The following is a 23287-nucleotide window of genomic DNA, read 5'->3' as shown; positions in this document are numbered from 1 at the left end:
ATTACGAAATACATTAAGATAAAACTACAATTGATATTTTAAAATTTAAAAGGATATTATCTAAATAATTAGAAATTAATTTTAAAAGGAAAAAGATATATCATATTTGATAAAATTCAAAAAATAAAATAAACAATACTTGAGAAATAAAAAATATTCAAAACTTATCATATATATATTTGAAACATAGTACATCAATACTGAATCCATAAACAAATTTTATAATAAATCATACTAAATATTCATTAAGCTTTATTCCTAATTAGTACATATTACTTTTCTAATAATGGGAATGGAATCTAAGAATTCTTTTGTTAGTTTTACATTTATATTTTTTATCCATGGATATCCAAGAATTTTGTTTTTTCCATTATGAAGGCTCGAGCAAACAGAAAGAGTTGCACTCCTCCTTGCTCTCATTCTCACATAATCTTTCACAAATTTCTTAATCAATGTTTTTTATTTAGGATGCCTCATCTAAATCTCATGTAAAAGATTCTTTTATATAGGGGTTAAAAGTGTATCTTTCAACAATTGATATTTCCTCTCATCTTTCCTAATGAGCATACATCTAGACCATATCAATTCCTGAATCATACGATTGACCTTGATAATATGCTTAATAATATCATCATCATTCGGATCCATTCGATATTGAGATAATTCCTTCATCAATCTTATGGCTTTCAAAAAATGTGCCTCAATTCTCATAACGATGGGAGTCTTAATGATAACTATCATGATTTTCTGTAATGCATTGATAAAAAAAATAGTTTATTGATTTATGGCATGCCTATAATTTTAGTTAATTGCAAGCATAAAAGCTCACATGATAAGAACTTCTTTTATAGTATTATTTATAAAAGATTTATTCATGAATAAAAATAAGATAAAAAGAAAACTTAATTCTTAAGAATATTTGTTAAATATAAATGATAAGAACTTCTTTGCTTAGAAATTAATTACCAATTTCACTATAATTTGAATCTAACCAAAATTCAATATAAGTCAACTACAAAACAATACTTTATTTTTAAATTAAATACCCTTATATTCTTTATTTTTAAATTAATTTTTATTTTTAATATACTTTAAAAGATATATAGTATACTGCTACTCCCTAATAAAGTCTAAATGAAATGACCAAATTTTCCTATAGTTAAATGAACGCATTTTTTAAATTTTACTCTTTCTAAAGGATGAAAAAATTTGGGCTTTTTCTAGGTCTGACTAGATAGTTTGGGTTAGGCCATAAGTTGATTGATAAACCGAATCCTTAAGGGCCCGTCACTTATAAAAAAAAAAAACCCTAATTTTCCTTTTAATCAAATTCCTCCTAAAATCCCAATTCAAAACTCTATGAAAAAAATTCTTTTAAAATTAAAATTTAACTCGAGATGTGCTATCACATCCAATACGTCAAAGAAGTAGAGAGTAAAAGTGAAATTCATGTGCGTAAAAATGGCGGCCTCATAACCAGTTGCAACGAAAGGCGCCACAGAAACAACCACGAGAACAACTACGACGGGTATAGCCTTTGTTTGAAGAGAACACTTTTGGTGGTTCTATGGACTCTATAGAAGGTAAGTAATAAAATGTTTCATTTTTTAGGCTGTAAAAGTTGAGGTGGCAGAATGTAGTAAGATGAAAGGAGAAGTTAAAGGGGAGTGTCAAAGTACAGAAAGATGTAGTTTTTCTTTACTCTGAATCTGATTCTCAATTTTTGTTTTTAATTTAACTTATGAAAGTTGGGTAGTTTTTAGGTCTTTTGGTGGTCATTTTTTCACAGCAGTTGAAAAAGGATGAAAAGCTAACTCGACTACTTTGAGGAAAACATATTCTTTGGGTAACCTTACCAAAATTTTAGAATGTTTTGCCATTTAAGATATCAAAAACTTTTAATAGTGTAATGACCATTGGTTTAGGATTGATGGTTGGTCCTACGGTGAAACATGAGTTGAAATGTGTGTTCTAAGAGGTTTGGCTATAGAGTAGAGTAGCCTTTGACGTATCATATTATAAAGATCTTTGAAGATTTTGGAAGTACTGAAGTTCAGTCACTATCAGTTCGTCTAAGGGTGAGATGAAGAATAATCGTAGAATGAAATCAACCAGGATATTGACATGTCAAATAGTAAGTTACCATGTGGACACATCTTTGAGGACACAGTTTTTTAACACAAGTCACCATTGTTGTTGTTGTTGGTTAGTTTGTCCTCTATTGATTGCTATGGTGGTTACCTTCATCTTTTCAGACATGAAAGTTGTAAAACATATCATTTACTAAAAAAAAAAATTCTACCAAATTTCAATCTGCTTAAGGGTTTCATTCTCAAGTCTCAAATAAAAACAACTATACAAAATTAAAAATCACAAACATGAATGTATGAGACCTTTTTCCTTATTATATGACAAATGCAGAAGAGGTTGTTGATATTCTTGCTGTCTTTTCACAAAACTGCTATAAATTTTTTAAGCTTGCAATGTGTGATCTTTTTGTTGTTTTTGTCTAATCCGAGATCTTGCAAATTGATTACTAAATCTAAAAATTAAAGTAACCTGCATAGGAAATTTCTTTATGGCTTTTCTTTTTAAGAAACAAAATCCTATATGGAGCTTTCTTTTTTATAAGCAATATATGTAGACAGATTCTCTTGAATAGAGATGATGAAGGTGATGAAGTACAGCAGGTACTTATGACCGATCTCAGCCTTGATGGTTTCTTGGTGCAACTAATTTATGCTGTGCCGAACTGAGGGGTGGTTTGACTGAATGAATAGGCAGCTTACTGCTCTCTGATTCATTCTTTATTCTTCTAACCCCAATTTGACATCTTTCAAAAAACTATGGTTGCCAAAATTGATCAAATAAACCTAGTATTTTGAACTTATACCTTTTTTTTCTTCTCCTTTGTATTTAATTCTGGTAATTAAGTTTAGAAACAAAATTAATTCGCCAATTTCTAGCAAGCATGAAAAATGGATGTTCACATTTGTCTCATTTTCTCATTCCTCCCTGTCACTTTACCTAGAAAGTAAAACCCTGCAGTTATAGCTTATGAAGATCCTTTTTTTATTGTAAGTTAATATCTAAAATTGTCAAGAAAAGTTGCATCTGCCTTCAACGTTTTTCTTTACTTTGAATCTGATTCTCAAATTTTTTTTTAATTTAACTTATGAAAGTTGGGTAGTTTTTAGGTCTCTTAGTGGTCATTTTTTCACAGCAGTTGAAGGAGGGTCAGAAGCTAACTCAATTATAAAACCAAAGATTAAGGTCTATTAATAACAAATAGAGAGTTCTTGACTAAGTGCAGCACCCAAAACAGCCTAAGGACAGAACTTGTAATATTTTCTATTCTTATATTATTTATATAAAACTTTGAACACATCGACAGATCCACCTTATGAGCTAGGATGTCCACGGACACTCCCAAAAATTGAAAAATAAGAAAATTTGAAGGGAAATTTTTTCCCGGTCACCTCCCAAATTCTCATGGACACCTAAAAGATCGAAAAATAAGAAAATTTGAAAGAAAATTTTCCTTGTACTCCTCCACAATTTCCTTATGGACACTTTTTTTCGTTGATAGTTTATATATATATATATATTATAAATGGACACTCTCTGAAAAAATCCTGGATCCACCACTGCTTGAGCATTTCCTCGACTAATGTATTGATTCTATATGAGCTGACTGGCTAAATTTTGAAAACAAATTATACTTGGAATCTGTTGCTAGAATTTTACCGATAAACCATGATGGAATTGGTAGGATGCAAGTTTGCTTTCAGTCAGCATTTTTTTCTTACATTTTAGACAGAAGGTTCTGAGGCTTTTAAGTTATTTAGGTTGCATTGATTGTCATATTTCTAATTAGCCATTTGAAGCTAAACTCATGTGAATTTTTTACTTATGGGGTAGGTAAGTCTTCTTTCAAGGATACATCATGGGAACTTGGTACAGTTTCATGGGTATTGTCAAGAAGATGGGAGAAGTATGCTTATTTATGAGTTCATGCACAATGAAACTCTCAGAGAACATCTATATGGTAAGTTAAAATGTTTTTAGGTTAAAAGCAATATAAATGGAGTGCTCACCCGTGTAAATTACGGTAGGCCCTTTAATGTGGGAACGTGGTATCAGTTGGATAAAACGCCTTGAGATTGCTGAAGATGCGGCAAAAGATATTTAAGCTAAGGGATAAATTTGTGATTTCTCTACGTTGAGGTTTCTTGCTTCGTTCAAGTGATTGAAGGTTTGATTCTTGTAGTTTTTAGGTCTTTTAGTGGTAATTTTTTCATAGCAAAGACACAATCTCTATTTGTTACTCATTATAATGACAATTGTCGTAACGTCTAGATCCGGGGATCTATCGCTAGACATTGGTTTTAGGGAGTCGCCACCAATCTTTTTTGTCTAGGTGCGATTGGCCACCTATGGAATCTGTCCTTCAAGGGAACACCTAAGTTTAAGGGTCCCTAGAAGAATAGGTTCAGGTCTACAAACCAGAACAGGGTTCGGGAGTTCGATTACGTGTGAGGAAGATTATAGCACCCTCACAACGCCCATCAAAAGATGGTACCAGCTTAAATTTGTGTTATCCAAAAGCCTTAAAATTTTACCAAGTAATTAATTATTGGAAATTATTCTCAATTGACTCTAATACTTTTAGCAAAAAATTGAGAAAATTCCCTCACCTCAAGAGTATGCAAGAAAAACTACTGTTTCACTTGCAGAGGCTCCATCGTCGGATTATTTAAAGAAAAAAAATAAAATCAAAGTTAAGATAGAAAGGAAGGAAAGAATGATTTTTTTTTGTAGGGAAAATTGATACTTTCAACTTTTCCTCAAAAACCCTTTTTTTGAAAATTTATTTCTAAGGAAAATTGATACTTTCAACTTTTCCCCAAAAATATTTTTTTTGGAAATTTATGTTTCTTTTAAGAAAAATTGATACTTTCAACTTTTCCCTAAAAATTATTTTTGGAAATTTATTCTTAAGGAAAATTGATACTTTCAACTTTTCCCTAAAAATATTTTTTTTTGGAATTTTTTATTTTTATTTAAAGAAAATAAAATAATAAAAAATAATAAAAATAAATAAAAAGAATATTACATAAACCTAATCTAATAAATAAAAAATAAAATAAACAATTAAACAAAGAAAAAAAAAAAAAAAAAAACCTGGAGTGGTTCGGATGGCGGCTCGGCTCGGCTCAAGGAAGAGAAAACGGCTCGGGGGAGCGGCTTGGCGGCTTGGCTCGGCTCGGCTAGGCTCGGAGGGGGCTGGCACGCGCGGGTCAGAAAGCGGGTCGACGCCCGGGTCGGGTCGGGTTCGGCAAAACGCGCGGATCCTCTGGGTTACTTAAGGCCAAAACGACGTCGTTTTGAGAGGGTATAAAAGGCAATTCCCTTCGTTTTTTCGGCAGAACGCTCCTCCCTCTCTCTCTCTTCTTCCCTTTTCCTCTCCCTTCTCTCTAAAAACTAAAGAACACCGGTGCCGGATTCTGGAAAATTTCGCCGGAATCTGGAAATTTCGTCGGAAGATCGTCGGTTTCTGGGATTCTTCGCCGGAAACTGGGTTGTTCACCGGAAACTTCAATGTTCGCCGGAATTTTCGTCGAAAAATTCAAATTTCGCCGGATTCTGGAAATTTCCCAGAAATTTCCAGAAAAAATTTTCCCCAAAAATTTCTAAAAAATTTTTTCTCACTCCTAGACCACTCCTAAACTTTTCCTAGCTTCCTATACGCCTCCTTTTCTCTCCAATCAGTAGCTTTGCTTACTGTTTTCTCTGTGTCCTTGATCTGTCCCAGGAGGATCCCTTTTATAAGGGTTGATTAGGAGTTCCTGATCAATCCCAATTCCTCCTTGGACGGGAATTCAGTCTTTGAATCCAACTGGACTCTTCTGATTGAATTCCCCTCCAGAGTGGGATTCTTCAACTTTGAATCTTAGCCATCCAGAATTAAAATCAAAATAAATAAAAAAAAATACTAGATAATCAAAAGATATGATAGTATAAAAATAAAAAAATAATATCAGATAATTCAAAAAAAAATCAGATAAAATTAACAGATAATAAAAAAAAAAACATAAGATAAACCCAAAAATATATTACAAAAAAAAAGATAATAATAATAATAAATATATAACTATATACATACAATACATATAAATCTAATCTAAATAAAAATAAATACACAAAGATATACATAATAATAATAATAATAAAATACATAAAATACAAAAGAAGAAAAAGAAAAGAAAAGAAAAAAAAATAATAAAAAATTGAAATGGGCCTTACCCATTTGGGCCAAGCCCAATTGATCTGGGCCCGGACCCAATTGGGTGTCTACAGCTGCCCCTCTTTGCACATTTTCTGTGAAACAGAAATTGCGCAAAGACGTAGACACCCAATCAAGACTCAACTCAACATTTTTATTTTTTGATTTTTTTTTTTTTTAAAAAATTTTTGTTTTTTGTTTTTTGTTTTTTTGTTTTTTTTTTGTTTTGTTTTTTTGTTTTTTTTGTTTTTTTTGTTTTTTTTTCTTTTTTTGCCGAAGTTCCTCTAAACAGAGGCACCACGACTTTGGAAAAATAAATTGCTCCTCTCAACAGAGGCACCACGACTTTGAAAAGTAAATTGCTCCTCTAAACAGAGGCACCACGACTTTGAAAAGTAAATTGCTCCTCTCAACAGAGGTACCACGACTTTGGAAAAGTAAATTGCTCCTCTCAACAGAGGTACCACGACTTTGGAAAAGTAAATTGCTCCTCTCAACAGAGGTACCACGACTTTGGAAAAATAAATTGCTCCTCTAAACAGAGGCAACGGAACTTTGAAAAGTAAATTACTCCTTGACAATCATGTCCAAAGGAGTTGAAAGTTGTGTTTGAAGGGATTCCAGGAGATTATGCCCAAAGATCTTATAAATCAACCCTGATACCAAAAGACATCCTATTTCAAGGATTAGGAACTTACCTGACAAGCTTTCTCTTTTTCAGTTTTGCAAAATATCTTTATATTTGTCTTCTCCATGCGGGATGTTGGAACACCCCTGCTTCTTGAATTTATACACTATATTCTCCTGAAAGTAGTGTATGCTGTGCAATGCATATGAATTTCAATGCATGCCATGCAAATGTTGACCAATTAATTCCTATTCAATGTATGGTACTCAAGTTTCTCAAGCTCTTTTTTTTCTTGGGTGTCAAGCCCTTTGATTCCTCAAGGATCCAATTGCACTGCTCTTCTAAGATTGAACCAGTGTAGCTCTTAATTGTCTCTTCCACTTAGATTCTTCCTTGTTCTGTTTTTCAATACTTTGGAATAAGCTTCATCAATCGATCATCACTTGACCATCATTCAATGAATTTCTCAGCACTAGTAAATTTCAAAACAAGTTTCATCCACCATCACTGGGTCATTGTCTCAGCATTAACCATTCCCAAAACAAACTCTGTCCAGTGATTGTTCTCATCATTCAATCATAACTTGCAAGTCATATTGATCAATTCATCCTCGTACTCATCACTTGGTTGTATCACTGCCCCATTTCTTCATCATATATCCTTCTAAATCATCTCCTTTAGGTTTCCACCATTTCTTCATTTTGTCTCCACCATCATCTTAGATTTCTTTTCAAATGAATGCAAGACTCTTTTAAGCACATATTCATTCATTCATTATCATTTCAAATCCTGACAAATACAATGCAATCAAGCATTTTCTCAATTCATTCTAGGGGTGTAATGATAAGAGAACACAAGGTGAATTATGGTAAAGATAAATAATGAAGATATGTTTTGGTACAAAGCAAATGGGAAAGGAAATTAATCGGATACATGTCATTGGGGTGAATGGTATGTCCAAATGATGAATATTCAGACAATTTTCAACATTAATCTAGGATTTTTTTTTTCAAAAACTCATTCCATTTACTGTTGAAGTCATCTTGAGCTTGGCGAACTCTGCCCCAGTCTTTGAGGGATCTTCAGATGTCTTTGATCTTTCATTCATGTGAGCCATTTAACTTAATTTTTTCCTACTAAAATCACCCTTTCAGGTTTTCAATTTGAATATCTTTTTTTTCATTTTCTCATTTTTTCCTTTTTTTTTCTTTTTTTTTTCTTTTTTTTCTTTTTTTTTCATCATATTTTTTTCATCCATTGTTGATATCTTTCATACGTCTAACTTTAGAGCATGATTTCATTGCTTCCTCGTGAGCATACCTTTGTTCAACATATGATCATTCAAGTTGAGTATTCACACTTGATCTAAATGGACTTTTCAAGGCTGTAATGTAGGCCAAGGTGAAGGGTAAAAAAAAAATGGATATAATAGGCTCAAAACATATATTAAAAAGGTTCAAAACCAAAGGATCATTTGATACAACTTGGCATTTTGCCCCACATCATTTCACTGCTTTTTCTTTCCTCACACAAAGGATCTCATTACTTTGCCCCAAATCATGTGTGGCATTTATTTTTCTTTTTGCTTTTCTTTCTCTTTTCATCTTCGAGACCTTTTGTGGTGTTTTTTTTCTTTTTTTTTTCAAAATTTACCCTCCAGTGTAGAGGGTGATCCTTGGTTGGGGTTCTTTAAAAAAAAAAATGATGATTGGCTCAAAGGGGTAGCAATAAATGGTTTTTCCAATGGTAAAAGAAAGATGGCCATTTTTCATCTCAATTGTGAATACCTTTCTTGAACATCATCTATTGAACAAAGCTCATGAACTTGTATAAAATATTGCACCCCTTCAAGATATATCTCTTTCATCTCTGGTGATGGCTTACCCTCTTTATTTTCGCTCAAATCATCTCCTCTGTGAATGAGTTCTCAAAATTAAATTCCAGAATTATTGTTATCATTGTCTAAATATTCATCATCTGAAATTTAAGAATGGGAATGTGAAGTTATGGAAGGTAACAAGGCATGGAATAATGGTCAAGTGAAAGAGAAAAATGTAATGAAATGCATTGACTTGTCTTTATTAAAATGATAACAAGTGAAGTCATATTGCAAAAAAATCTAACATTGTTTGAAAAGAAATCCCAAAATGACAGAAGAAACCTTCAACCAGCCTTATCTCCATTGACATCTTGCCCCTCAATTCATTGTGAATCTCCGGATCCTTTCTGTTCTTGACTTTCGCTCAGTACACTAACATTAGGTGCCGTTGCTTTTCCTTGATCAAAACTTACCATTCCATCATTGATCAACCGTTGCACCTTATACTTTAAAGCAGTGCAATTTTCAGTAGAATGGCCAGTAATTCCATAATGGTAGTCACAATGGGCTGTAGGATCATACCACTTTGGATAGGGTGGTTTAAGTGGTTCCACATGGCTGGAGGCAATCAAGTGGCTATTATAGAGTTCTCGATATAACTCTGTATAAGTCATAGGGATTGGATCAAATACAGGTTTTTCTCGAGTAGTTCTTTGTTCTCGTGAACCACTTGCTGGGTGAGTAGGACGAATTTGGGTTCTTACAGGAGCTTGAATGTTAAGGTGGTAAGTGGATGAATAAGATGGTTGTGGGGCTAGCTGGTAGGGGTAGGATGATGCATTATTCACAGCAGGATAGTATGGAGAGTAGCCTTGGGATGGATAGGGTTGATAACCCCTGAATTGTTGTCTATCAAAGCTCACAGCTTGAGCTTCAGTTTCTTTCTTTTCTGATGCCTTCTTGGTTTCTCCTCCTTTTAACTTGCCATTTTTTATGGCACTTTCAATAATTTCTCTAGAGATTACCATGTCAGCAAAATTCTTTGTTGCATTCCCTATCATCTTTTCATAATAGGGAGGTTTTAAAGTGCTAACAAACAGCACTGTGGTCTCTTTCTCTATCAGTGGAGGTTGTACCTGTGAAGCTATATCTCTTCATCTTTGGGCGTACTCTTTAAAAGACTCGTTTGACTTTTTCTCCAGATTTTGCAAAGATAAACGATCAGGAGCCAAATCGATAATGTGTCGATATTGACTGATGAAGTCATGTGCCATATCACTCCAAGAGCGAATACGAGTCTTATCCAACTGAACATACCATCTGGCGGCAGAGCCAGTAAGACTGTCCTAAAAAACATGCATCAAGAGTTTTTCATCATGTGCATGAGCTGCCATCTTCCTGCAATACATGGTGATGTGGGTTTTGGGGCACTTGGTACCATCATATTTTTCAAATTTCGATACTTTGAATTTATAGGGGATAACCACATTAGGAACTAGGCAGAGCCCAGCAGCATCAACTGACCCATAACAGCTAAATCCTTCCATAGCCCGTAGCCTCTGCTCTAGCATGCTAATTTTAGAGCTTTCCTCAGCTTCCACCCTTATCTTTTCCTTCTCCTTCTCTTCTAGATCAGGAATTGGTTCTGCTACCTTTTCAGTGAAGACAGAATTTATATAGCTATTATACTGCCCTGGGTTGAAAGCTGATGGCATTCCAGGACGTGTTGGATATGCAAAATGTTGTGGTGGGACCTCTTGGGCAGACTGGGCTTGAGGTGGGCCAAAACCTGGAGGGTACAAAGGGTCAGCCACATCTTGCTGGCTTGTATTTCCTTCAACTCCTTTTCCTTTGTTCATGTTATTAAGAGCCTCCAGAATCTTGCTTAGTTCACTTTCAATCTTCTCCTGAGCTTTTTCTAGCTTTTCAAATCTATGAGAACTTTCTTCCTCCATTTGCCTTGCTCTGGATCTTGTGTTGTATGGATGAGCAGGGTTCTCGCCAGACGGAGCTATCCTTGGATCTTGAGTATCATATTTATGATTAGAAATGTTATGCTATGCTTTATATATGATGCTTTGATACACAAATGAAATGTACATTTTTTTGAATGAAATCTAGTATGAAATGAATGCAAATGATTATGTTAAAACATGATCATGAAAATAATACAGATGCATACAATCAGACAAACAACATAGTTAGTTCCATGGATGAAATGAAAGTGATGCTGATGCATAGTGTTACATATGATAAAAATAATACACAAAGTTAAGCAATCAAAATGATTAGATAAACACCCTTTTTGTGTCTTAATTTCAGGGTATATCTATCATTGGGTAGAAAGGGCTCTATCCTAGGTGTAGGCACTCTTAAGGTTCACTACATGTGGTTTTAAAGTCAGAGTCTAAAGGTCCTCAAATTGTTCCTTACATCCTTGTCCATCACAGACTAGTAAGGCACCCTAATCCTCACCCATTACAGGCTACAAGCGGAAAAGGTTCAATTTGAGTGGGAGTATTTCGCTAGCCACTACGGAGGCATTAGACTTCACAAAAGCAATAGGTACTTTACTCCCTCCTAGAGGGACAGAGCTCGGGTGTAGAGCTCATGTTATGCACATGCACATGAATGACATAATTAACAGGTAAATAAAACATGAATGAATAATACACATATATACGAAAAGGTTCAATTTTATTAGGCTTTTGGATAACACATATTATTTGCTGGCCTGACTCTCAAGGTCCCCAGTGGAGTCGCCAAGCTGTCGTAACGTCTAGATCCGGGGATCTATCGCTAGACATTTGTTTTAGGGAGTCGCCACCAATCTTTTTTGTCTAGGTGCGATTGGCCACCTATGGAATCTGTCCTTCAAGGGAACACCTAAGTTTAAGGGTCCCTAGAAGAATAGGTTCAGGTCTACAAACCAGAACAGGGTTCGGGAGTTCGATTACGTGTGAGGAAGGTTATAGCACCCTCACAACGCCCATCAAAAGATGGTACCAGCTTAAATTTGTGTTATCCAAAAGCCTTAAAATTTTACCAAGTAATTAATTATTGGAAATTATTCTCAATTGACTCTAATACTTTTAGCAGAAAATTGAGAAAATTCCCTCACCTCAAGAGTATGCAAGAAAAACTACTGTTTCACTTGCAGAGGCTCCATCGTCGGATTATTTAAAGAAAAAAAATAAAATCAAAATTAAGATAGAAAGGAAGGAAAGAATGATTTTTTTTTGTAGGGAAAATTGATACTTTCAACTTTTTCCAAAAAATATTTTTTTGGAAATTTCGATTTTCAAGGGAAATTGATACTTTCAACTTTTCCTCAAAAACCCTTTTTTTGAAAATTTATTTCTAAGAAAAATTGATACTTTCAACTTTTCCCCAAAAATATTTTTTTTGAAAATTTATTTTTCTTTTAAGAAAAATTGATACTTTCAACTTTTCCCTAAAAATTATTTTTGGAAATTTATTCTTAAGGAAAATTGATACTTTCAACTTTTCCCTAAAAATATTTTTTTTTGGAATTTTTTATTTTTATTTAAAGAAAATAAAATAATAAAAAATAATAAAAATAAATAAAAAGAATATTACATAAACCTAATCTAATAAATAAAAAATAAAATAAACAATTAAACAAAGAAAAAAAAAAAAAAAAACCTGTCGCGGCTCGGCTCGGCTCGGCTCAAGGAAGAGAAAACGACTCGGAGGAGCGGCTTGGCGACTTGGCTCGGCTCGGCTCAGCTAGGCTCGGAGGGGGCTGGCACGTGCGGGTCAGAAAGCGGGTCGACGCCCGGGTCGGGTCGGGTTCGGCAAAACGCGCGGATCCTCTGGGTTACTTAAGGCCAAAACGACGTCGTTTTGAGAGGGTATAAAAGGCAATCCCCTTCGTTTTTTCGGCAGAACGCTCCTCCCTCTCTCTCTCTTCTTCCCTTTTCCTCTCCCTTCTCTCTAAAAACTGAAGAACACCGGTGCCGGATTCTGGAAATTTTCGCCGAAATCTGGAAATTTCGCCGGAAGATCGCCGGTTTCTGGGATTCTTCGCCGGAAACTGGGTAGTTCGCCGGAAACTTCAATGTTCGCCGGAATTTTCGTCGGAAAATTCAAATTTCGCCGGATTCTGGAAATTTCCCAGAAATTTCCAGAAAAATTTTTCGCCAAAAATTTCTAAAAAATTTTTTCTCACTCCCAGACCATTCCTAAACTTTTCCTAGCTTCCTATACGCCTCCTTTTCTCTCCAATCAGTAGCTTTGCTTACTGTTTTCTCTGTGTCCTTGATCTGTCCCAGGAGGATCCCTTTTATAGGGGTTGATCAGGAGTTCCTGATCAATCCCAATTCCTCCTTAGACGGGAATTCAGTCTTTGAATCCAACTGGACTCTTCTGATTGAATTCCCCTCCAGAGTGGGATTCTTCAACTTTGAATCTTAGCCATCCAGAATTAAAATCAAAATAAAAAAAAAAATACTAGATAATCAAAAGATATGATAGTATAAAAATAAAAAAATAATATCAGATAATTCGGAAAAAAAATCAGATAAAATTAACAGATAATAAAAAAAAAACATAAGATAAACCCAAAAATATATTACAAAAAAAAAAGATAATAATAATAATAAATATATAACTATATACATACAATACATATAAATCTAATCTAAATAAAAATAAATACATAAAGATATACATAATAATAATAATAATAAAATACATAAAATACAAAAAAAGAAAAAGAAAAGAAAAGAAAAAAAAAATAAAAAATTGAAATGGGCCTTACCCATTTGGGCCAAGCCCAATTGATCTGGGCCCGGACCCAATTGGGTGTCTACAACAATGATTTTAAGATACTTAAAGTTAGTTTGAATTTTAAGATTTTAGATTGATTTAAGGGTGGTTATCAATTTTGATATGGTTTGTGTTTGGTTAAAATTTGATAAAAAATAAAATCAGGTAAAATAAAAAATAAATTCACCTAGAATTGAAAAGCAATAAAAGAGTAATGTTAAAATCTGTGAGAAAATGGAGTATTGTTTGAAAAATAAATTAAATGGAAAGAGGATAAAGAATCAAGCTCTATAATAGATAGATTTTGTTCAAATAATAAATTTATCTATAAATTATATTTAATCGATAATAATATTTAAATTTTAATATTTTATATCTTTATCTGATAGTTTTTTTTTTATATGTTTTATATCTTGATACCTTTATATGATATTATGTTAGTCATTATCATACACAACCATTTAAAAATAATAAATTAAAATATTCACACTTATCTTCTTTTCTTTAAGCATTTTTTTATGACAAACAAATTTGTTTTACGTAATTTTGATAACTTTTAAAAGTAATACACTTACTTTACCATTGACAAAGTGGCTCTACCTCGACACAAGTTTTATATTTTGCCCACTATTTCCATTTTTTTTTATGTAGCAAAGCATATATAATACATATATATTTATACTTATAAGCATATATACGTATCAAGGCTGGTCTATTTTTGAAATATTAATTTTTATTTTTATTTTTTTGGCATAATGAAATATATAAAATATCTTTTGGTGGGTACATGCATGAGAAAAACATATATAATACATATTTAGATTAATTGTCTCCAAATTTAGATGCATTAATGTTTCACAGTTTAATTTAAGTTTGTTATAATAATTAAATACTTATATTAATTATAGATAAATTAGAAAAGATAAATTATTTTAAAATTAATTTTAAATATATAGGATAATAGAATTTCATTAGAATTTAAATTGATTTTTGATTAAATTTTAAAATTTTAGATAATTTAATAATATTTAAAATATATAAATATCATATGTATCATCATAATAAGAAATTTTAAGATTTATCTTACGTATTAAAAAAAAACTGTCCATATAAATATCTACGTCAATAATTAATATATAATAACTATGTATATTGTAATATAATATATATATATATATATATATATTTATATGATTTGAACTCACAAGCACATGTTTCACTTATGTATTACGTGTCACCCATGTGATCATCATTTAATTCCCATCATAGTAGGTGTTGGTGTTGATGTAACAAATATTTTTGCCACACTAAAATAGTTTTTTATAAGTAACTGTTCAGATTGGCTCAAATTTGATTTAATTTTTTAGAATAATTTATAATATTATAAATTTTTAAAATTTGATTTACATTTAAATTAATTTTTTAAATTAATTTGATCAAAATTAAATTTTATCGATTTGATTCAATTTAATTTATCAATTTTAAAAATTTAAATTTTTATATATATTATTTTCATAAAATTTTTAATATATTTAAATAAATTTATATAAAAAATTATTTTTTTATTTTTATTTTATAAAATTTTAAAAATATATAAATTAATAAATATATAATTCAATTATATTTAATTTTTAAAAATTTTTATATTAACTTAACATATACATTTAATATTAAAATTTAATTCAAATCAAATTAAAAATTAATCCAAACCAAATCAAATAACTTTTTTTCAAATAGATTTTCGATTTTTTAATTTTTTAAACCCCCCCTCCCTGGCTAGCAACGTCACTCTTAAATATGTACTTTTTGAAAGCTTGGCGAATTTTTTTATTATAATTTCTTTTACCCTAATCACAACCTCCTCGGTTGACACGCTACCTGCAAATTAACATCAAACTTCAAAAACAAGTTAGACATTCCAATTTCATTAATGATGCAAATGACACTAAATGCCAAACTTGATTACTCGCAAAAGGCAAACTTTATATGCTTTGCCTATCCGTTACATCCGTCCCGCACTTATATTTTACATATATAGTTATTTATATTTAATAAATAATTCTTTTATTAAATAATATAATTATTATTTTAAATTAATTAAAATTATTATATATTTAAAAATATATATTAATATATATTTATAAAAATATTACATAAATATGTAAGATAAAATAAAATTTTAAATAATTAAAAAAATACAAATATAAAAATTATTCATATGCATTATATATCTAAAAACATTAATATCTATACGATATAAATATGAAAATGAATAAAATTTAAAAATTTAAAAATAAGAATTGAAAATGTTTTACACATGTCGTATCCTAGACTTTGACATTTTTCATCATAGGGTATTAAATTGATTTCAATAAATGGTACCAAACCTAAAATGAATTGACGTGTAACAATTATCTACCAAAAAATGATGTCTAACTACTTATCATAGTATATTAATTCTAAATATTAAATGCTATATGAGAAATATATTAACTTATTTGGATGTATTTAATAGTCGGGTTACTCTTATAAATTTAAAGATTCACTTAAATTTTAAGAGGACTTAAATAAGAAATTAAAATTTTTTATATAAATTTAGACATAATTTTTAATTTTATTTAAATTTTGGACTGAATCTTAAATAAAGAAATTAAAGCATGAGCTCAACTTTAATAAATTATATATAATTAAAATATTATAATTATATAAATATATATATGTTGATTTTTATTTTATATATTTTATTTTAAAAAAAAATTTAAAATTTTTTTATTATATAAATTAAGTTCAGTGAATAGATTTAAAATTTATTTTTTTCAATTTATATTAATCTTGAAAAATTTTTAAGACTTAAATATTGAATCAAGTTGAATTTAAGTAAACAAATAAATTATTAATATTAAATATAAACTCGACTCAACCTATAAACATCTCTAGACCTACTCACCTCTAAACCTACTCCACATATGACTATATAATCTTGAGTTCTTGACCATTGGGGGCATTCTTTCCCTATACCAAATAAACATTTTTTTCTTCCTTGCCAAGAAGAAACTTTGGCGAATGCATTAAAAATGATGTAATTATTGGCTCTTTCTATCAACTTTTTTTTTTTTAGCTGCCAAAAACCCAAATAAGCAAACAACCCAAAGAAAAAAAAGGAAAAAAAAAAATGTCTCTGAAATTCAATTCCATCACTTTTCAGTCGCAAAATTTCACTTCTTTTGCTCTTCCATTAATGCCCAGCCTCAGCTCTTCCAAGTTTTGCATGGCCTCCAAAGCTCCTTGTTCGGGCACCAAGTTACTCTCTAATTCCTTTTTTATTTTTTATTTTTTTGCTTTTTATTAATTTTTTAAACTATATTATTTGGATTAATATTTTGAACGTTTTTAAACTATAGTGAAATGTTTAAAGTTTTTAATTTTTAAAATTTTTTATTATGATATTTAAATTATAAATTTATTAAAATATGATATTTGAAAGACTGTTTATTAATCATATATTATTATTTAAAGTTAATTATGTTGGAGGTAAGTATATCACATTAATTAAAAAATTTATAATTTAAATATTATATTAGAGATTTTTAAAATTAAAAAATCATATTAAGCTTTTAATTAAAGACATTAACCCGAGTTATGTTCTTGTAAATCATTATCCTGAGTTTTTTTCTTTTCTTTTTTCTTGAGTTTTAGGGAAGTTATGTTTATCGGCTATAGCTTCCAACATCACCGAGTTACTTTCAAAACTTGACATGGCACAGATTACAGACAAATCAATGCGTTCACAATGGATACTGAGTTCTACAACCAAATCACTAGTCAGGAACAACCAAATAAACCCCACCACTTTTTGATTGAAAACAAACCACATTTGTCAGCTTCCTAAATCAGTTCATCCGTTTTCCCAGCTTCTAAATATATATATATTCTTCATCCTATCAAAGAGCTGTGACAAAGAACACTTTTCCCATGCAAGTAATTGTTTTTCTAATCTGCAAAGATCACTGACCTGAATTATCCATGGCACTTGCAACAATAATAATTCTTTATCTGTTTGTGATTTCTTTCAGTTTGGTGGTGTTGGGAATGGTTTTCTCAATTTTTTTTTTAGAATTTAATCTTAAATTTGTTTACTTGAATCCAGAGATGAGGTTGAGAATCACAAAAAGCGTTTCATGCCTCGTCAGAAGGAGCATGTTGAGGTCAAACATACAATGCCACCGCAGAAGATTGAGATATTCAAATCCTTGGAGGAATGGGCTGAGAACAACCTTCTAATTCATCTCAAACCAGTTGAGAAATGTTGGCAACCCCAAGATTTTCTTCCAGATCCCACATCCTCTGATGAATTTGATGATCAATTCAAAGAACTAAGGGAAAGGACAAAGGAGATTCCTGATGATTACTTTGTTGTTTTGGTTGGTGATATGATCACAGAGGAAGCCCTTCCAACTTACCAATCATGTCTTAATTCTTTAGATGGAGTTCGTGATGAAACATGTGCTAGCCTTACTTCTTGGGCAATTTGGACAAGGGCATGGACGGCTGAAGAAAACAGGCATGGTGATCTACTTAACAAGTATCTCTACTTGTCTGGTAGAGTCGACATGAGACAAATTGAGAAGACAATCCAGTATTTGATTGGATCAGGAATGGTAATAAGATGTTTACTACAATTTTCCTCACCTCTCATAGTTTAATTTTGAAACCTCAAATGGGTACTTTGCATGCTCAACTTGGTTAAATCCTTTGCAGTTCTTCGAAAGGACCAAAGGCAAATCCATCTTTTGAGGTAGTGTGTTCATAGATACTCGAAGATTGAAAAAAAAAATTTCTGAAAGCCTCAATGGGGTCTCCAAGGCACAATTTATTAAGTTCTAGGTTTTCTTTGTGCATGGAGGGGTCTGATAACCCATGAAACAGTTCGATAAAGTCATGCACACGCCCTTCCCTTTTGTCTCTAATTTTCATCTTCTTCTTTGGATTAACACCTTTTGAAAAATTAATGCTTCTAACATGTCACTTCTGAAATTTCACTAAATTGCGTTAAAAAATTCTTTAAATTTCACTGATCAAAATTCAATTTTTGACAATATCAGTTATCATTAAAAAAAAAAAATTCCTCGCGTACCATTTTGTAGGAAGATGGTATGTATACATGCAAGCAAAATAAATATAAATGCAAGACGCCATGTTGTATAGTTACAACTTACAATCAGTGTTAAACTGTGCTTTTTCTTTCCCTACTGATTAATCTTTTTAAATTTATAGGATTTTCGTATAGAGAATAATCCATATCTGGGATTCATCTACACATCATTCCAAGAGAGGGCAACATTTATCTCCCATGGGAATACTGCCAAGCTTGCCAAGGATCATGGGGACATTAAGTTGGCTCAAATTTGTGGTACAATTGCCTCAGATGAAAAGCGCCATGAGACAGCCTACACTAGAATTGTTGAAAAGTTGTTTGAGATTGATCCTGATGGAGCAATCCTAGCCTTTGCTGACATGATGAGGAAGAAAATCACAATGCCAGCACAGTTTATCTATGATGGCCTAGACGACAACCTTTTCCACCACTTCTCAGCTGTTGCACAAAGGCTTGGGGTTTACACTGCAAAGGACTATGCTGATATTCTCGAGTTGTTGGTGGAGAAATGGAAGGTGAAGGAACTGTGTGGACTTTCAGCTGATGGGCGTAAAGCTCAGGATTATGTTTGTGGACTTCCTCCAAAAATTAGAAGGTTGGAGGAGAGAGCTCAAGAAAGGGCCAAACAAGCACCCAGCATTCCATTCAGTTGGATTTTTGATAGAAAAGTGAAGCTCTAATGTCTGAGAAATAGATTAAAATGAATTATATAAGCATGTATTGGAAAAAAATTATAAAAACCTTTAAAATAATTTTTCTTTTGGTCATGATTATCTATGATCAACTGCATCTTTGTGATCCATTGATCTTTATGATTTAATTTTGGACTTTGCTTTTCTTATATCTTTGTGATCGTTGGAGATGAAATTTTTATTATCATAAATAGATTTAATTATTTATATATTTGTGTCATGTAAAATATTAAAATTTACATATTTACATTAAAAATTATAATTCACAATTTATATTAACATAAAAATATAAAATATATAATTTTGATTTCGTTAAATTTATATATAATTATCATTAAAATTTTAAATCTTATCAATTTCATATTTTATTTTTATTTTGCAATCATATCATATTACAATATTACAATATGATATTTTAAAATTTCAGATTTACTAATAAGTCTATCACTTTATCCACCCACAGTTAGCGTCGGAAAAATAAATTAAGATTTTAAACTTAGCACCCTTAAAGAAACTGAAAATAGCTGTTAGACAATGCACTCTGTTCATAAAATGATATGACATAGCATAAATATAGTAATAGGATAATTTTTAAAACAAATAAAGATATGGGTATGGTAGGATATGGTAATAAAAATTTTTTTATGTATTTTTTATAAAAAAAAATATTTAATGTAAAATAAATACAATAAAAATATATGTATTATTATTTATTGGTAAAATTTAATTATAAAAATAACCCAAATTTTGGTAAAGAGTGATTAAATGGGACAATTGCATGTGAGTCCCAAGATATTTGAGATTCACAACAATTTTAGATCCTTGACTGGGTGAAAAGATCACAAAGGGACACACAAAAAGATAATACTCTTCAAATAATACTCTTTCTTGCAATGCATGGTGCAATTGCTTGGCTTGGAATGGTGGACAAATTGATAAATCGCTAAAATGCAAAGGCAGATTGATGAGTGAAGAAAATGCAAACAGGGTTGTGTCTAAATGTGTCATCTGCCATGTGAGAAGTGTGTCCGAACACATATTCATGTTTGAGACATATTCGTATCGAATACGTATCAAACACATTTATATCATGATACATGATATGTCATATTTCTTTAATAAACTATTAAATTATTAATTTGAATGATTAAAATTTAAATTTTGACAACTTCAAATAAAACAATTGAGAATAGCTTATTTCTAACAATCTTGTCGTATGGAATTTTCTTAGCTAATGATTATCTGGTCTTACTGTAGTCTATCATGTTAAGGCTTACAGTGGTTTTTCTGTTTGTCTCTTTCAGTTTGGTGGTGTTGAGGGTGGTTAGGATATTAATTACTTTCTCAATTATTTTTCCGTACATGAATTTATTTTTTGGGTTGCATTAATTAGAAGCTATTTCTTCTTTTCTGTCTTTTAAAAGTAATATAATATATTTTCTATCTAAACTTATGTTAGTGTTTTGGTGTTGGTGTCATAAGTAGTTTAGCCAATATGTTGAAGGTTTATATCCTTGATCATCCCCTGATTGCTATGAAGAATTGGTGAGTCTAGTGTCTTTAATAGGTCAAGGATATTTGATTATTTTCTTACCTGCAAATTTTAATTCATGCCAAAACATATTCATGTACTGGAAAAGAAAGAAAATTTATGTAGTTCTGGACATTTGGTTACTGCATATTGTGGTTTCTGAGGCACAGTTTGTTAAGTTCTGTTTTCTTTAGTCATTTGGTGCTGTTTCATTGTGTGTGGAAGGGGCTGAGGAAACCCATACCAGTTCTTGACTGTCATGGGTGCCTTTTTGTTTCTTTTCTTCTAATTTGGATTAATACCTTGTGAAAATGAATGCATCTTCACATTGCACTGTATCATGGAATTTCACTAAATTGTGTAGAAATTCAGGACTGCAATTCAGGAGGATGATTGACATTTGATTAATTTTTACTCTCAAAAAACACCATTGCCTCAGATGAAAACTCCATAAGACAGCATATACTAGAATTTTTTGAAAAGCTCTTTGAGATATAACTGATGACATGACGAGAAAGAAAATCTCCATGCCAGCTCACTTGATGTATGATGGCTGATCAAGATTACAGGCTCTTCGACCACTTCTCAGCTGTTGCCACAGAGGACTACTAGTGTTCCTGGCGTACAGATGGGAGGTGAAGGAGCTAAATGGAATAGGCGTAAAACTAGAGAGCTCAAGCAAGCAACCAGTATTCCATTTAGTTGGATTTTTTATAGAGAAGTGATGCTCTAAGCCCAAAGGTCCAAATAAGAAATATCAATTTCCCTCTCCTCCAAAGTGTTTTTCATTCAAGTAAAAAACAGAGCTAGAGAGAAACATGATAAAGCTGCAACTTCTCTTTAAATTCCAATGTAATGTGCCATCTGTAAGAGAAAGAATTGTTTCGTGGGGTGTGTCATTTGTGTAGCTTTAGTTGGAGTGTACATACAGTCTTTTCTGAGGCGACTGTAGTTTCTGATATGTTCTTTTTGATAGTGTCTTCCTTGTGCGAGTTCATTCTTCAGCTTTTTCTTCTATAGTTTTCTTGAGCTTTAAAGCTAATAATCTTCTAATGGCAATTTTGGTGATAATGATGGCAATACCCCGTAGCTGTAGAGTTTAGCAATACTTTGGTCAGGTTACAGAACATATACAGTGACAATATTTTTCTAAATATATTTGTTTTAAGAATGTTTATCAGCTAATTTAATTGGGATAACATTTTCTTCACAAGATTTTTACATTCATCATCATTCCAACCACCATCAATGAAACATTAGAAAAGAACGCTTCATAAATCAATCAATAAAACATTAGACATTGTTACTTTCTGCCACAACATCTCTACCCTTACACACAGAACAGAAGTCTGGACTGTTCCAAAACACTTTAGCATTAGCAACAAAAAAAAACCAAATAACAAAGTTTGGGTTTAAATAAAAAGTTTTAATTAACCATTTATAATTCAAAATTGAAGATTTTAGTGTCTTTCATAACAGTATTCCTCTTCGTTTAGGGTTTAAGAACACTGCTCCAGAGATCTCCCATAATTTCCATCAAAACAAGTTAACTTATTTAGATTTGTGATAAACAAATTTACTTTGTTTTGCAATCGTAATTAAAGAATAAAAATAATTGATTCAAAATAAAAAGCTAGTAAAAAAAGATGTAGCGACTTGTTCGAGGCCACGATCAAAACGATAAAGAAATTTGATGGGCACGGAGAATCGCTTCTTGTTATGGCCAACCTTCAATGCAAATCACGCCATTTTTTTCAAACATAAAAAAAAGTTGACGCCTTTGCTCTGCAAATTGGCTTCTTTCACATAATTGAAATGAATATGAAAAAAATTGAAAAAAAATAAAAAGGAAAAAGAAACCTTGCAAATAGAAGAAGAAGACCAGGAAGCCGCGTGAGATTGCAGAGACTGGGTGCGGGAAAGGGGTCCATTATAGGTCTCGGAATTGAGGAACCAAAACTCTAACCCTAAAACTTGAGATCCGATTACTAATCTGAAATGGCGGAATTGACCTTTTAGGGCTCTGAAATAGATGTGTCTTTGTTGGACTTGGGTCTGGATGGAATTGTTCCCTGGGCTGGGCCATTTAAGATAAACGACATGTTTTGAGTTTTTTTTTTTCATTATTTTTCAATACACTTATTTATCGTAAAATTGTATTTATTATAAAATAATTATATTGAAATTTGAAAATTTTCAGGTTTTTTATACATTTTAATTGATATTTTGAAAATTATTGAATCGATTAATTACAAATAAAAATAAATTAATTAAAAATGTTTATTATTTAACTAAATTTTGTATATTTTTAAAATATCGACTTAAATCTAAAAGAGAAAGCGACTCAAGCAGAGAAAGAATTACATATGTTTAAACTGTATAAAG

The 23287-nt window shown here is 31.4% G+C and overlaps 1 protein-coding gene, 1 long non-coding RNA gene and 1 other non-coding gene across 3 annotated transcripts; 1 reads left to right on the top strand and 2 right to left on the bottom strand.

The window, feature by feature from the left end:
• Positions 1-16531: 16531 nt before the first annotated feature.
• Positions 16532-19520, top strand: LOC149512470 (stearoyl-[acyl-carrier-protein] 9-desaturase, chloroplastic-like). Its single transcript, XM_089751505.1, has 3 exons — positions 16532-16824; positions 17672-18182; positions 18799-19520. Exons 1-3 carry the CDS (start codon positions 16697-16699, stop codon positions 19357-19359), a joined length of 1200 nt encoding a protein of 399 aa, XP_089607631.1. The 5' UTR covers positions 16532-16696; the 3' UTR covers positions 19360-19520.
• A 2122-nt stretch (positions 19521-21642) lies between these two features.
• Positions 21643-23001, bottom strand: LOC149512468 (uncharacterized). Its single transcript, XR_016331923.1, has 2 exons — positions 22763-23001; positions 21643-21992 (listed from the first exon to the last, which is right to left on the bottom strand). It is a non-coding gene; the product is annotated as an uncharacterized LOC149512468 (long non-coding RNA).
• Positions 22548-22688, bottom strand: LOC149512469 (small nucleolar RNA snoR86). The gene has a single exon (XR_016332248.1). It is a non-coding gene; the product is annotated as a small nucleolar RNA snoR86 (small nucleolar RNA).
• Positions 23002-23287: the final 286 nt, after the last annotated feature.

The sequence above is a fragment of the Durio zibethinus genome, chromosome 22 (genome assembly GCF_047325235.1).
Source record: "Durio zibethinus cultivar Kanyao isolate XHJ-2024 chromosome 22, ASM4732523v1, whole genome shotgun sequence".
Lineage (NCBI taxonomy): Eukaryota > Viridiplantae > Streptophyta > Magnoliopsida > Malvales > Malvaceae > Durio > Durio zibethinus.
Note: the sequence above shows the minus strand (reverse complement) of the source record. Positions and strands in the feature narration are given on the sequence as shown.